The sequence below is a fragment of the Ictalurus punctatus genome, chromosome 11 (genome assembly GCF_001660625.3).
Source record: "Ictalurus punctatus breed USDA103 chromosome 11, Coco_2.0, whole genome shotgun sequence".
NCBI classification, from domain to species: domain Eukaryota; kingdom Metazoa; phylum Chordata; class Actinopteri; order Siluriformes; family Ictaluridae; genus Ictalurus; species Ictalurus punctatus.
Genome location: NC_030426.2, coordinates 17,811,975 through 17,827,659, shown reverse-complemented (window position 1 = coordinate 17,827,659; position 15,685 = coordinate 17,811,975). Strand labels below are relative to the sequence as shown.

Genomic DNA, 15,685 nt, shown 5'->3' with positions numbered 1-15,685 from the left:
CTGTTCTTACCCCGACTGTGGTGTAAACGCACACCCTGTCAAGTGTTGAGACATCTGCTCTGGTCCGATTGTGAAGTTACCGGGTGTGACATGTACTCCTTTGCTTATTTTTTAAAAGTTCTGCATGATCAGTCTCTTCCTGTTGACATGTATGCATCCGTTTAGACGCCCCTAACTGCTGTTGCGCAACCCCAGGAATCAGTCTAATTGCAGTTATAACTGCAGACATCAATTTGCTGAACTACAGATGCACTTTGTCCTTGTTCTTGGAAAAATTATGTTTAATAAGCACTGGAGAGTGAGGTTTTATACAACTGAATACTGTCCTCAGATGTGTAGGTGTCTTTAGTAGTGTTTCATAACCTTCATGTGATTTGGTGTGTCTACTACTCTGAAAACGTTTTTTTTTTTTTTTTTTTTTTTTTTTTTTATAAATAATTATTATTCTGCTAATTGTTTTTTTTTTAACACTGACCCCTTAAGTAATAAACCATAGTGACTGTTTGAAACTGGAAAGTACTGAATGTAATTTGTTTTTTCTTTCCTCCTGGGAGGCTATGTGGAATTTTATGAATGAATGTTGTTTTAGGGAGCTAGCTGTTTTAATTTTGAATTTAATTTCAGCTTTTTAATTTACCTATTAGTGGTTCAAAACAAGAAGCGTATCAGAATAAGCTACTATAGTACATAAGTTTGTGTACTGTATTTAAATGCTTAATGATGAAAACCTGTTGCAGTCATTTTAGTTTAATCCGTTTACTGACAGCTGTTTGGTTTAGAAAATAATGGAGATTTTAAGATTGCTTGGCTAATGAATAGGAACAAATTGTTCTCATGGCAGACCTTGGTCTTGTTCTAGAAGTAAGCCGGGCGCATTGGATCACTTATTAACTATGTGTACTTTTTATGGCTTTCTTACAGGAAGCAGGCAGCAGACTTTTACATGGAACATCAGTCAAAGTCTTTTTTCAAGTAAGTTTCTCTTGAGTGAATGATTCACTTGTGTGAGTTTGCTGGAGCTTTTCAAAGGTGCTTTAAAGGTCAGTTTTCTTGCGTCACCATTCTTTTGACTTTGCATGTTGTCTCTGAGACCTCTCTCCCACCTTCTATTGTATTTAAAAATAAAAAAATAAATCATTTGTTATGCCATTCATATACTTGTCTATAATGGGGCAGCTACTGTACCTTCAGGAGCTTGATGTAGAATGTAAAAATGGTTGATGTAAAAATGGCAAATGGTGTGATTAGTGTAAAACAAGTAAAAGTGTCCAATAACAAGGCAGTATGTTTAACTGTACAACAAAATAATGATCTGTGTTGCGAGGTTTGATTTGAACATGCACACTATGATTTTTAAAAAATTTTTTTAAACATTTTTTTTAAACAGTAACCTGGTGCAGTTTGTGAGCTCTGGGCCTATAATTGTCATGGAGCTAATGGGAGACGAGGCCGTGTCTGTATGGAGGAAAGTTCTGGGTCCTACTGACTCTGGTGTGGCACGCAAAGATGTTCCAGCCAGCCTCCGTGCCCAGTTTGGAACAGATGGCACCAAAAACGCAGGGCATGGGTCAGACTCATTGGCATCTGCAGCACGGGTATTTAAAAAGAAGCTCTCCTCTTAGACACAATGACTCTCATTCATCAGAGTTGCATAGAAACGATTTGAAAGCACAGCACTCCCACTCCCTAAGCCCTTATTTACATGTAATATGCATGCAACCACTGCAGTTGACCATCATATACATACACTTTGGCCAAAAGTTTGTGGACACCAGACCATCACACCCAACTGTGGTTCTTCCCCAAACTGTTGGAAGCACACAGTTGTGTAGAATGTCTTTGTATGCTGTAGCATTACAATTTTGTTTGACTTGAACTAAGGTACCTAGCCAAAACATGTTCCAGCATGACAATGCCAATGATTTAAGGAAGTGCTTATCTTTACTCATTTGCTGCAAACAAATATAATCTGTTTGGAAGCCTCAGAAGTGGCATAAAAAGTTGTTCACAAAAGGAAAACTTGAAAACACAACGAATTAAAATCACAATTAACATAGTTTCAGTGGACGAACAACTGGTCAAAGATGTTTGTCATTTGCAAGCCTTTTTTTATTTCCCTAGCTAATTATAGCTATTCATTTTAGAGCTTAAACAGGTATCATTTTATCTGAAGTCAGGTTTAATTAAAGTTTTATTTATAAATATAGCCAAGTTCCCATCCTGAACCCCCACCTAGAACCCCCTGAAGTGCTGGAGAGATGCCATGTAGTGTCGAGCCAAACAAAAGGCCCTACATGGTTCTAACCAAGGCAGTGCTAAAAGGATTTTGCTGCTTGAAACAAATGCTTATTTCAGATAAATGAAACGCTGAAGGAAATGAATTAAACACTTGACAATCTGACTATCAAAATGAATAAAGGCACATAAAAAAGGTTAAGTTTTTGTTTTGGATGAAAGAATTACGTAATGACGTCAAACATCGCACAATGAGATCCCGCCCGGGCATGTTGTTCCCTTCCCCAAAAATGCCACACTCAAGTTGCCTGGTGGTGGAATAGGATTTGGGAGAGGCATGATGTTTGTGCAATATTGTGAAACACTGTGTATTCGGATTCACGGTACAAATGACATGTTGAGACTATTCAACTGCACTAGGTGCATTATAAACAAAGTTTCTGCATGTGTGATTTTTGTTATGCTACTCAGTTTACTATACTTTCCATAATTATTAAGAGTATTGTTTTTGAAGATTAAACTGCATTAAACTTAGATTGTTGAACAATTATACTCAAATATATACTTAACACACTCATACAGATAGACAGAAGATGAAATCATAAAACTGTCGGTGGAATTTGCATTTGTTGCTGCATATGACCAGATGTGAAATGATTTACATATTTGATTACATTTGCAACAATTATGTTCAAGTTTGAGCTGAATGATGCTGCAGCATGTAATTTACTCTCTCTAGGAGTTGGAGTTCTTCTTTCCTTCAACGACAGGTCATGGCCCTACCAATACAGCCAAATACCAAGACTCTACCTGTTGCATCATCAAACCACATGCTGTCTCAGAGGGTAAGGCATCATGTGCGCGCGCGCACACACACATACTCACGCACACACATACACACGCACAGTGGCTCAGGCTTAACAGACAGCACGTGTCGGGTGATTTTGCATGATTCACATTTAGCTATTGTGTTTACTGTCTCAGCTGAGCATAGATTGACATGCTTTAAGTGCAGCAAGCTTTATATTGGTTTAGCATGTTTGGGAACCACTATTTCTGTGCTTAAATTAGCCTTTTTATTTAAACACACAATATATTCGTGTTAAAGATGTTAGTTTGTGGTGTTGTTAAGAGCCTACTGCTTTGACAGACCTCACCTAGTTCTGTACTGGGCTTTAGATACTGACTGGTTTTTAAAAAAAAAAAGAAAAAAAAGGGGTCATTCTATTAGTAAAATTCCCTTGAAAAATATCCAAAAGTATTTCAGCAATGTAATGGAGCGTGAGCAGCTAAATGGTTTTAAGCAGACTAGAATCTGAGTTGGAGTAAATGTCAGTGTAAAAAGGAGCATAGACCCACTTGGCTGATCTCTGGATTTGCTAGAGAGTCTGGTATATTTTGTCAGTAAACACGGCAAAGAACCTCTTATTTTCACAGGAGGAGACAATTTGACTGACATGGCAGATGTGGCATACGGGCAAACTTGCAAGATAATTTCATTTACTTCATTGCGGCCAGAAAAGTGTAAAAACACATCAGATGCACCGCTTCCTGTGGGTGGAGCATCTGAGGCTGATGCTACTACTAATTAGACATGGTCTATAAAAGAATTAGACGTGTCTGTAAAATTGTGAATGTGAAGACAAATCTACCACACACTTAAAAGGACCCTTTATCACATGTATGGTGCTGTGCTAGCATGTGAAAGCCACATGCTTTCCAACCAGGGGCTTATGAGAACCCTATTTATTTACAAAAGTACCAATGTTTGTAGACATACTTTAGACATGCAGGCCAGGCCATGCATGTTGTCAGCAACTATTTTAGTTTAATACAATAAGCAGATGAGACAGTTTCTTTTAAAATGTACAGGAATGAACTCTTAATATGCTAAATGTCCTAACCTGTAAGAGTGTACTTGTTTTGTGTATGTACATGTATACAGCAAGCACGCATCTTAATTGCACTTCTACTTGTTTAGAGATACTCCTGCCAGCCTTCACTGTTAAATCATCTCTCTCTTTATATAACTTTTTCCCCTCTTCCTCTGGCCATGATGAATATCTCTCCCTAAAGCCAGTACATACTCTTAACCCTCCTTTCCTCTGGATTTTTGTTTTCTAAATCCCTCTCCTGATCCCTGTTTATGGAGCATGCCACCAAGGCAGTGACCTGTGAAATCTCCAATCCTCTGGATGAAGCTGAGGGTAGAGATTTTACATAACTAGCATGCCCAAAGTTGATCCTTCACATTGTAGTGGTTAAAAAGGACCTGGGTGGGAATATGCAATGAAAGCCACAAAATAGGTCATTGGTCCAGCTAATAAATAAATAAATAAAAAAGTTAATTCTGGCATTTAGTCAAATAGGAACTATTTAGATATAGTTGGATATTTTGTCATATGTAAATTACCAGATAGCAGTGTATTGAAATTCTGGATGGTTTTGTCTTCCCTGCTATTTTTTTCCCCCTGTGTATTTGCAGCCTTGTCTCCTTGACTCCTACATGGTACGGAACTGTAAAGGTCAGATAATTAACTCCTTCGCAACGGTCTGAAAACTACAACTGTTCCTGCATGAACATATGTTTATCTTTTGCATATAGCTATCTAAATCTGATGTAAATTTCTAGCATTTTAATGCCTGAAAATGGAGAGAGAGAAAACTGCATTTAAATATTTCATTCCAATTACTCTGAAAGATGCTGTGCCTTTCTTACTTTGATTATGAGCATCATCCACGTCCATCTCTGTCACATCATCTGAGATAAAAGCCACTTAAACGGCATTAAAAGGCATTTAAACACAAACCTCGGTGTTTGTTTACTCGACTGATCGTTGCCTGTTTTACATCAGTGGGGAAATAATTGCTGATTAATTCCATTAGTTGATTAAATTTGTTTTTGCTAATAACCTTTTATCGGGTCATTTAAACATTTAAAATTTTGCTTGCTGTGGTCAGTACAGAGTATGTAAGTGCTCTTCTCTGTTTTGATGATAATGTGACAGGGCAGGAGATCCGTGGACATTTTGGCAGCTAGAATCTGATTACAGACGGAATTGATTTAGGTTTAATGGCCATTTCACTATGACATATACAGTAACTAATAACTTGATCAAATTGAGAGAAAAGCTAATTTGGTTACAAAGCTTTTATCAATCACTGGACAGACTTACTGCATTTACACCGTGTTTGTCAAACTGGTACTTTGCAGCACGGTTAGAGAGTAACCTGTGTACATATTTTATGTTTATGTTCTGTCAAAATCTATTTGTTTTCATAAAGTAGATATGTCAGAGTAAATTATTGTTAGAAAACCTGAAAGCCCTATTGAGAGCGCTTGTGCTGTTAAGGAAGAAATTTTCACCTGCTCACTGTGTTGTTTTTCTTTGAGGCACCTGGTTGGCAGATATATCGAGACCCACTGTGAGCATACACACTGCAAACAAAACCCACCCCTACCCCTGGATTTACACACTTACACACACATGCATTCTCTAACAGTAACATGTAAGACCTCTTGTGAGAGTATGTCCTGCCTGAAGGCCTCAGGCTTAGATGCTGACAGCTGGTGGTTCAGGATGGACAGCAGCATATACTGTATTATTTTTTTGATTAAGAGGTCTGGAGCCCAGCAGATCTATAAAAAGAGAGGCAAATGCTAGCCAAACTCCCCTACTGAGAGAGTAGATGTAACGAAAGTAATTAGAGAGATATATAAGCTATACCCTCCGTGATCATTATGCTGGTGGCAGCTCGTCTTTCTGTTCTTGCTTTGTTTTCTGTTGTACTCATACACAATATGATCTTTCAGCTGTTGTTCATTAGCTGTTCATATCCAGTCTGGACATTAGCCTCACCATTGTTAACATTTTTCATCCTGTCAACAAAAGCTCATGAATGGTTATGAATTGAATATTTGCGCAACCTGCCTTAGAAGGAACATTAATGCGAAAACATCATCGAGAAAGCCTGGACATATAGAAGGCTCATGCTACAGAAGTGCATGCAACACGTAACTACCAGGCTATATTAAACGGCTAATCTACTCAGCTTTGGCTAATTTACTCAGCTTTATTGTTGGCTAAAAATGGCTTATTTACTCAAGCTTATTTTCGAAGGCCTCGTGGTAAGCAATATTCTACAGTTTCACCGAGACAGTGTATACTTGTAGCTAGTTGCAGGTAACATAGCACCGTTCATGAATCCCTCCCCAAATGTCATGCCATATTGGACATATGGGAAAGTATTTATAGCTCTTGTCTCATGTAATCATTAGAAGGACAACCTTGACAGTAATTTAACATAATTAGTGGAAATTAACTCTCCATAGTATACAACTAATAATAAAGCTCATATAGAGAGCTTTAGAAAACAGATTTACCTTTAATTCCCAAATGTATATGTAATGGAAATTAGCTGGGTCAAAGGTTCCCTAAACCAATGCTCGTACTTTCCTTATCATAGATCACATGAAAGATATTTTCCATGAGCAACTGTGGCTGACTAAAGCAGAATAAAAAACTCTCTACCAATGAAAGAACTTGCTCATGCCTGGAATAGAGAAAGGTGTTGCTAAGCAGCCCCAAACCAATTGCTTAGCAACAGGCGTGCTTGCGTCTAGGCACAGCTGATGGGGCTGTGGCTTGATGATGATGCTGTGGGAGAACATATAGGTGGCATGGCATTACAATTTGCATGCTCACAGACTCTCCACAGGTGGTGCTGCAGCCATACTGAATAAAAAAATGTATCTTATCTGTAAGATGTAAAAAAGAAAAAAGGAATGCAGATATGTGCCATTTTTGTGTTCTGGATGTGGCTGTTGGGTCATGATTATTAGTACAGACAGCTCCATTCAGTAGATCTGTGTAATCTGTCATTGTGGTTATGTTTCACCACCAGGAACTGTACTCGCTGTTCCTTAATGTACAATGCAGCAGTAATGAATACATGCCATTAGGGCAAAGTGTCAGTTCTGTGAGCTGGAAAGCGGTTTCATGACATACCAATGTCACACCGCCCCTTGTCTCATGGGTTCCCAGGAGCATATTGGACTAGTCCCAGGCCAGAAGAACTTTCTTAAGTCTTTCTTCATCCTGATTTAGGTGTAGTTCATATTTAGAAATTCAGCTTTTTGTCTTCTGCAGAGAGTTTGCTTCTGCACTGTAATTCAGTGTGATGTGGTTCGACTAAACACAGTGAGCTCGGAGAGGTTTTTAACTAGTATAATCACTGCATGCATTTTACAGGGGAGGCTCTACTGAGGGAAAGCTAGAACTACAACACGGTTTTAATAGTGATCAAACTTTTCCCTATGATTTTGTGATCTTGTGAACGCTAACGTTTAGTTTAACAGTCACAGACAAGTCTGAAAGTTAAACAGAAGGATGAAGGTTTCCTGGAAGAGTTACAGCTTGTTTGTAAAGATACTTTTATTGCCATACTTTTTTTTTGTTCCGATGTTGCCAAGGAAGTGCAAGTGGCCATCTGTCAAAAGCACAGTCGTGATGAATTATAAGAAAAACCAGACTCTTGGTGCATTTTTATTTATTTTTTAGTTTAATCTTCACTGTGGTGCTGGCTCTTATCTTATACACCTACTCTTAAGCAACACCATGCTCAGCCACCTCATTGTCTGACACACTGATGCTGCATATTAATTAAATCACTAAGGAGAGTTTAAATAGAATCTGTCAGTGTAGGTGTATATACAGTTTTGGTAAAGGGGAGAAATACAGCCTAGTCTAGAGATCTTGTCTTTGCCATGTCTGAGGCAGGGGAATCCAGTGACAGCATGACCCACAGCATGAGGCTGAGTGTGATGACACCGGAGTCTCATGGGGCTTTTTCTAGTGTCGCTCTTGATGACTCATATGTTACTCACAGGTACTAGAGAGGAGCATGGAGAATGGCTCAGTGTGGCACACACTGTGGGACATAGTGCAAAAGAACAAGAAGATAGAGAGAACTGTGGACTTTTCTGTAGCAGCAGTGCTGCAGGAAAGAAAATGAAGCTTAAAATTGTGGCCGTATCTGTAGCACCTATATGTTCTCCCTGGGGATCATTCTACCTCTATTTGCATTTGGATATTTTATGATGTTCTTTATGTTTTTTGTTTTTGTTCTATGTAAAATTCAGTTTTATTTTACACTTATTGCATCCACAGCTCTGACCGGAAAGATCCTCAGCTCAATCACAGAAGCTGGATTTGAGATCTCTGCATTACAAATGGTCAGTGCACCTTTTAATATGTCATGTAGATATGTTTTCAGTAATCGAATAACTGATTTTCGAGTATGTAAATAGTTTCTTGTAGTGGATATCTACTTATCCATGAAGAGGAATTAAATATCTTTTTTTTATAATATTGTAAAATATCCTAAGAATAATTCAACTTTAAACCTGATCAGGTCTGTGCAAACCAACAATCACCACTATTTCCGGAAAACATGAAATCACGTGACACGAGAGACTTCCTCTTTTTTTTTTTTTCTTTTTTTCTTTTTTTTAAAAAAAAAAAACCTTTATGGTCTGACTTGACCATAGCCATGAAGTCTGCCCTGCCCAACTACGTTGTTCCTGTGCTGTCTCTGTTTACAACTAATCATACATACATCAATCATACATCAGTGCAGAATAAATGCCCTGAGCTAGAACTGTTCAAAAGAGATTTTGATGCTATGATGATCATTATTATGCATGTAGTTGGGAGTGTTCCCTATATAATGCATATTGTATTTCATAGTACAATAGTGTTTTATATTAATAGTGGTCTGAGGTGGTTATGTAATCAGGCCATCTATTTCTCCCTCTGAGCTTGAGGTCAAGATCTTAGCTTCAATATTCAACTATAATTACAAGGTTGACTTTCTCTTTTGCTTTTTACCCTGGGTGGAAAAATGAGTGTTTTAGAGAAAGAATCATTTGTTATATAAATGGTAAATGGCGCACTTATATAGCACTTTTATCCAAAGTGCTTTACGCTGTGTCTCATTCACCCATTCACACACACACACTCACACACCAATGGTAGCAGAGCTGCCATGCAAGGCGCTACCTTGCCATCGGAAGCAACTTGGGGTTCAGTGTCTTGCCCAAGGACACTTCGGCATGTGGAGTCACGTGGGCCGGGAATCGAACCGCCAACCCTACGATTAGTGGACAATCCACTCTACCACCTGAGCCACAGCCACCCATATAGTCCATTTCCTGAAGAATAGTTACTACCAGACCACTGTTTATATTCTATTAGCTTTCATTAAACTTTTTGTTAATAATTGTATTATTTTTTTTCATTTTTCTGTTTCAAATATGTATTTTTCTCATCCTTTTCACAGTTCAACATGGATTGTGCAAATACAGAGGAGTTTCTAGAAGTTTATAAAGGTGTAGTCACAGAGTACACAGTAAGTAGAGCAGATCTCACTCCACACTTTCACTAAAATTATAGTGTGCTTCTCTATAGAAGCACATATATAACGAATAAAACACACAGCTCAAAACAACAAGTTGATTATTATCCAATATCAGCACATCTCGAAGTGGTTTATTCCACTAGAATTCATCAGCTCTGTGGTATAAGGGTGCTTAACTGAACCATTGTACAGAACCTTATCTTTCTGGTTGTTAATCTCTCAAATTCTAGTGTTTAGGTTATCGGATAGCGTATCTGATAGGTCAATTAGGTAGGACGGCAGTGTGGTCTGTATTTTTCTGCAAGAGGTTATGTGAGAGGTACAGACTTCCCATTGATGTTCACTTATCTGACTAGCTCTCTGTATGGCTTTAAGGAGTTTACATAAATGCGTATGCAGATGATCTTGTGTGTGCATAATGTTTTCTTTAGTCTTATGCACAACCAATCTCGGGGAACTTACGCAGAACATATTTATACAGCATATCTGTTGTGTTTTCATCTTGCTGTAATGCATCTCTGTTCATACATGTAGTGAAGACCTATTTTCTCTGTAACCTGGTCCAAATGAGAGATGATATCTCCAGCACACTTTACTGGTTATTATAATAAAGACCAGTTTTACACATTTTTTGTTCGTTTATTTCCTAAATTAAAGGCATTGTCTTCCTTATGCAGTCTAGCCATTTGTATAAATCTGGGAGCTATAAAATAAACATTGAACATTGTCAGTGTTTTTGATGGTTAGGCCAACATATGTTTAGAATGTGACAACATATACACATGTAAATGTCCTCGTTTGGATGATGCTTTAGATAATGATTGGGCTGAGCAGTTGATGTTAGGGTAAATGCTGGGATTTGACTTCTATGATATTCCTGTCCTGAATGTGCAACTCACTAATAGATAGTGCTTGTTTAAATACAGATATTTAACAACAAATTGGACTCAACGCCCACTTTGGATAGTTGCATGGACGATGTACAGGTGTTCCTATTAATCAGCCAATCATGTGCCAGCAGTGCAAATACATAAAATCATGGAGATGCATGTCCAAACAAGAATCTGAGGCTACAGTGGGTACAGGCTCACTGTATTTGGGGGGAAAAAAAGATGTGATATTTTTCCTTTTTTCAACTGGTCCAGTTTCTCTGACCCTGTTCCCATTGAAGGTTCAGATTCCTGTTCTTGGCTGACAGGTGTGGATCCCAATGTGTTTTTCTGTTGATGTAACCCATCGGCCTCAAGGTTTCGGCGTATTACGCACTCTGAGCTGATTTTTTGCCCACGGTTGTAAAGAGTTATCATGATACGAGTTACCATATTCTTCCCGTCAGCTTAAACAAGTCTGACAATTCTCCTCTGACCTCTCTCTTTAACGAGGCGTTTCTGCCAGCAGAACTGCTGATTTTGTTTTTTTTCACACCATTCTATCTAAACTGTAGACATGTCTGTGTGTGTGAAATTCACAGGAGATCAGCAGTTTCTGAAATACTTCTTGCACCAACAACCATGCCACAATTAGAGTCACAGAGATCACATTTTTCCTTTTGATGTTTGTTGTGAGCATTAATTGAAGCGCTTGGACTGCATCTGCATGATTTTCTGCATTGTACTTCTGCCACATGATTGGCCGATAATTTGGTATATGTTCCTATTAAAGAGGCCAGTGAGTGTAATTGTTGATTATGCATTTTCCTGAAAATATGAGTGTTAAATGGTGCATGTACAGTGAGGTCTGTTTTATGAAGAAAGATAGAGATGTTTAGTGTGGGTTAAAAAAAAAAAAAAAAAAAAATCATTGTAGCACCGAACATGAAAAATGAAACCGGTTGGATGTTAGATAGCTAGAGGCTATGTGTAGTCAGCTGGCTGTCATGCTTGAATACTGTTTTGTTTTGTTTTTCCAGTTGTTGAAATTGATGTTTCAGAATATTAGTGTGGACCAAATATTAATTAAAGAAAAATATTTGCTTGGCTTAAATGAAAAAGGTATGAGGTATGAGGAAAAATATCCTGTTTAAATGCCTCCGCAGAATGTAGTTTAAGTAGACAGACAATGTAAGGACCATTGTTTTTGCAGCCGGTGATGAAATATCTAGTATACTGTAGAATGTGACGTTTCTCATCCTAATGCCATTTAAGCCACTTAATGCACAGATGCTCTATGGTGGAACCGTTCATTTTATTAGCTGTCTTTTCTTTGTGTTTTTATTAGCAGTTCAGTGGTCTTATGTCATGAGACATTACAAAGAATGCCCCACATTTTATTAATTATCTTCCTCATGCCATGTCTCAGTTCCTACCTTCCTCATACAGCTGCAGGCATGCTTTCACCCATATAGATTAACATCAAATGAAAACTGAACCTATTGCAAAAGACTGGCATTTGAACAATAGTGGTGATTGTTGTCTCTGATTTTCTCTATATATTTCTTTAGAGGTAGAGCAGAACCCCTAGCCATTTCATAGTCTTTCAGGGGCTATCCAATATCCAAGATCAGGAACATAATAGACTCTTTCACTGGTAAATGTGGATGGTAGAGCAAGCAACATCTTGTTAACTCTTGACTGCTCATGTTGCAGAGTATGGTGGCCGAGCTGTGTTCTGGACCCTGCATGGCCCTTGAGATTCACAGTACAGATGCACCTAGAAAGTTCAGAGAATTCTGTGGTCCAGCTGACCCGGTGAGTGAAAGAATTATTCTTCTTTGTGCACTCTAGCTTTTCCACATCAAAGCAGGGAAAATATATATTCTTATTTATTTATTTTTAAAAAGGCCCACCCATGACCACTTGTCCCATAGTGCAGTGCTGAATGCTAACTCTTGTCAGACCTGTGTGATGTTAATAGCTGCTTTGTCCAGACCAGTTAGATTCAAAGTTGAAACAGGACCACGAAGGACAGTTTTAATTTAATCAAATATGAAATAATAACTATTATATTAATAACAACTCCTTTACCTTCTTTACCTGAACTTTTTACTTGAACTGTACCCAGGTGCTTTAAATAACATGAGCTGCAACTGTAAGTTACACCTTACATTTCAAAGTCAGCCAACCCAAGTAAAAGGCTGCTTTGTATCCTGTATCATCTTGGTGAAAAGCACACTGCTCAGGGTTTCCGATTCATTGTCAGTCAGCCAATTCAGGTGTGTAGCAAAAGAGCGTTTCGGCGCACAGGTCCTTGTCGACCTTTGTTCCACCTGTGTTGAATTTGTTGCCAAGGTGCAGGTGGTGTACATTTGTAATGCTGCCAGTGCTATTGGATTAACAATGCATGTGCGTCCTTGAACCAGCAGCTCACATTATGGTTAAAGAGGACTGATAATTCCTTGGACTTTGACATGATCACTGATCTGCTTCCTCTTTCCTTATAGTATACTATTTGGTATTGGGTCTTCCTGTGAAACGTTGAAGGGTATGTTTGTTAATATTTGGTAGACAAACTTAGCACGTTTTGCATGCTGTCTACTCATTTTAGGCCACAGGAACGTTGTGCAATGATTATTTCATTTAACACTTAGAATTACAGTTGGGATTTAGAGGTCATTTGCTATTGTTGAAGTGTGGACTGTTTCCATTTTGTAATGGCCTGCTTGACCACACTATGGGCAGTAATATGGAATCTCCTGTATGAATAAAGCAGCACATGATGATGATGATGATGATCATATTAACGTAACGTCCTAGGTTAATATTAGTCACAATGAAATTATTTATTTATTTATTTATTTATTTATTTATTTGCTTTTACCATGCTATAGAGATGTGAATACATTATCAGTCATTTAGTCATGCCCTCACTGTATTGTGCCCTTACTGTACACTTTCAGTGTGCCTTGCTCTGTCCTTATCAGCTCACTGATTCAACCAACATTGGCTCAAGTTCAACAGTTTTCATGCCAATAAAACAGAAATGTAATAGGACTTGGTAGTACCTGTTCACTTTGGCAGTTGCACTCATAACAACTTTTAAACCAAACCAATGTGTGCTTACTGTATAGCTGATCTTTTTTAAGCGTATATATTTTAAGCGTTGTTTCATTAGTTTATTTAATGAAAGGCATCTTAAGTGTGTGTGTGTGTGTGTGTGTGTGTGTGTGTGTGTGTGTGTGTGTGTGTGTGTGTGTGTATTAGTGAAATAATGACACTAGTTGTCTGCATCATAATGTGACTTGATAATTGATTTTTTTATCATGACAAAAAGAAATAAATTGTATAATACCTGTTATGATACAACGATCATTAAACTTTAAACATTGACATTAAAACCACTGACACGTGAAGTGAATAGATTGATTATCTCTTTACAATGGCACCTGGGAAGGGGTAGGATATATTAGGCAGAGCGTGAACAGTCAGTTCTTTGAAGTTGCTGTGTTGGAAGCAGGAAAATGGGCAAGTGTAACCAGAGTGACTTTGATAAGAGCCAAATTGTGATGGCTAGACGACCGGGTCAGATCATCTCCAAAACTGAAGGTCTTGTGGGGTGTTCCTGGTATGCAGTGGTTAGTACCTACCAAAAGTGGTCCATGGCTTACTGATGCGAGTGGGGAACGAAGGCTAACCTGTCTGGTCCGATCCCACAGAAGAGCTACTGTAACTCAAATTGCTGAAAAAAGTTAATGCTGGCTCTGATAGAAATGTGTCACGCAGCTTGCTACATATGGGGCTGCGTAGCTGAAGTCCGATCCCGTGCTGACCCATGTCCACTACCGAAAGTGCCTGCAATGGAGCAACGAAAGAAGATAGCCTGGTCTGATCAATCACTTTTTATTTTACATCATGTATACAGCTGGGTGAATGTGCATCACTTACTGGGGAAAAGATGTCACCAGGATGCACTATGGGAAGAAGGCAAACCCGGTGGATGCTCTGGGCAATGTTTTGCTGGGAAACTTGGGTCCTGACATTAATATGGATCTTACTTTGACACGTATCACCTACCTAAACATTGTTGCAGACCAAGTACACCCTTCATGGAAACAGTATTCCATAATGCCAGTGGCCTCCTTCAGCAGGATAATGATCCCTTCCACACTGGAAAAAAAATCTTCAGCAATAGTTTCAGGAACATGACAGAGTTCAAGGTGTTGACTCGGCCTCCAAATTTCCCAGATCTCAATTCGATTGAGCATCTGTTGGATGTGCTGGACAAACAAGTCCAATCCATGGAGGCCCCACCTCGCAACTTACAGGACTTAAAGGATCTGCTACTAACGTCTCGGTACCAGATACCACCTACACGATATTAAGCGGGTGGTTTTAATGTTCTGGCCGATTGGAGTACATAATGGAGCTGTAAACTGTTGTGGATTTTTCCTGACAAGGTATTCTGACTCGGCCGTCATTTCTCTGCTATATTATCCTATTTGTCTGACTTAGAGTTGATTAGCCCCACTGTGGTAACTTTACTGTATATTAGCCACAATGTCTACAGGTTTTTTTGTTGTTGTTTGTTTTCCGGTTAAAGAAAAAGGATATTTATAGAACAAGAACAAACTAAATTCACAGGCAGAAACTGCTAAATGAAGTAACCACCCACTGAAACTGTGAAAATCTTGGGTCATCAAACAAGTGTTTGATGACCTATGACAGTTTTCAAAATATTCTAGCAATTTTATATAAAATATAAATGAATACCTACATTGCTCCTGTATTGTTGTAGGTTATTTAACATTTTACGTTGTACTTTGTTGTATATTAACAACAGCATTCCATTTCCCCCCCTAGTAATCAGAAAATGAGCTTTTACTGTTTTGCACAGTAAGCGTCCTTTTAAATCCTATCTCTGTTTTCAGAGCACAGCACCATGCTGGTGTCATGCTGTAACCATGGAGACAGATATACATGTTCCCTGTGTCAGAATAAATGTCCTTATGAAACAACTGTTTAAGTCACTATGCTCATATATTTACTACACATGCATGATTAAAAAAACACTATTAATGGTATTATTACCAACGTAATACAGTTGAGTGAAGATGTTGTAACACTTCCATGTTGTAATGTCTACAAGGTCATACTTA

The 15,685-nt window shown here is 38.4% G+C and overlaps 1 protein-coding gene across 1 annotated transcript in view; it reads left to right on the top strand.

Annotated features, from left to right (window-relative positions):
* nme7 (NME/NM23 family member 7) overlaps positions 1–15,685 on the top strand; it is a 41,207-nt gene that overhangs the window by 10,449 nt on the left and 15,073 nt on the right. Inside the window, 6 exon segments of the mRNA NM_001200358.1 lie at positions 922–972; positions 1,388–1,595; positions 2,975–3,080; positions 8,406–8,470; positions 9,577–9,645; positions 12,240–12,341. Coding sequence (NP_001187287.1) covers positions 922–972; positions 1,388–1,595; positions 2,975–3,080; positions 8,406–8,470; positions 9,577–9,645; positions 12,240–12,341 — 601 coding nt within the window.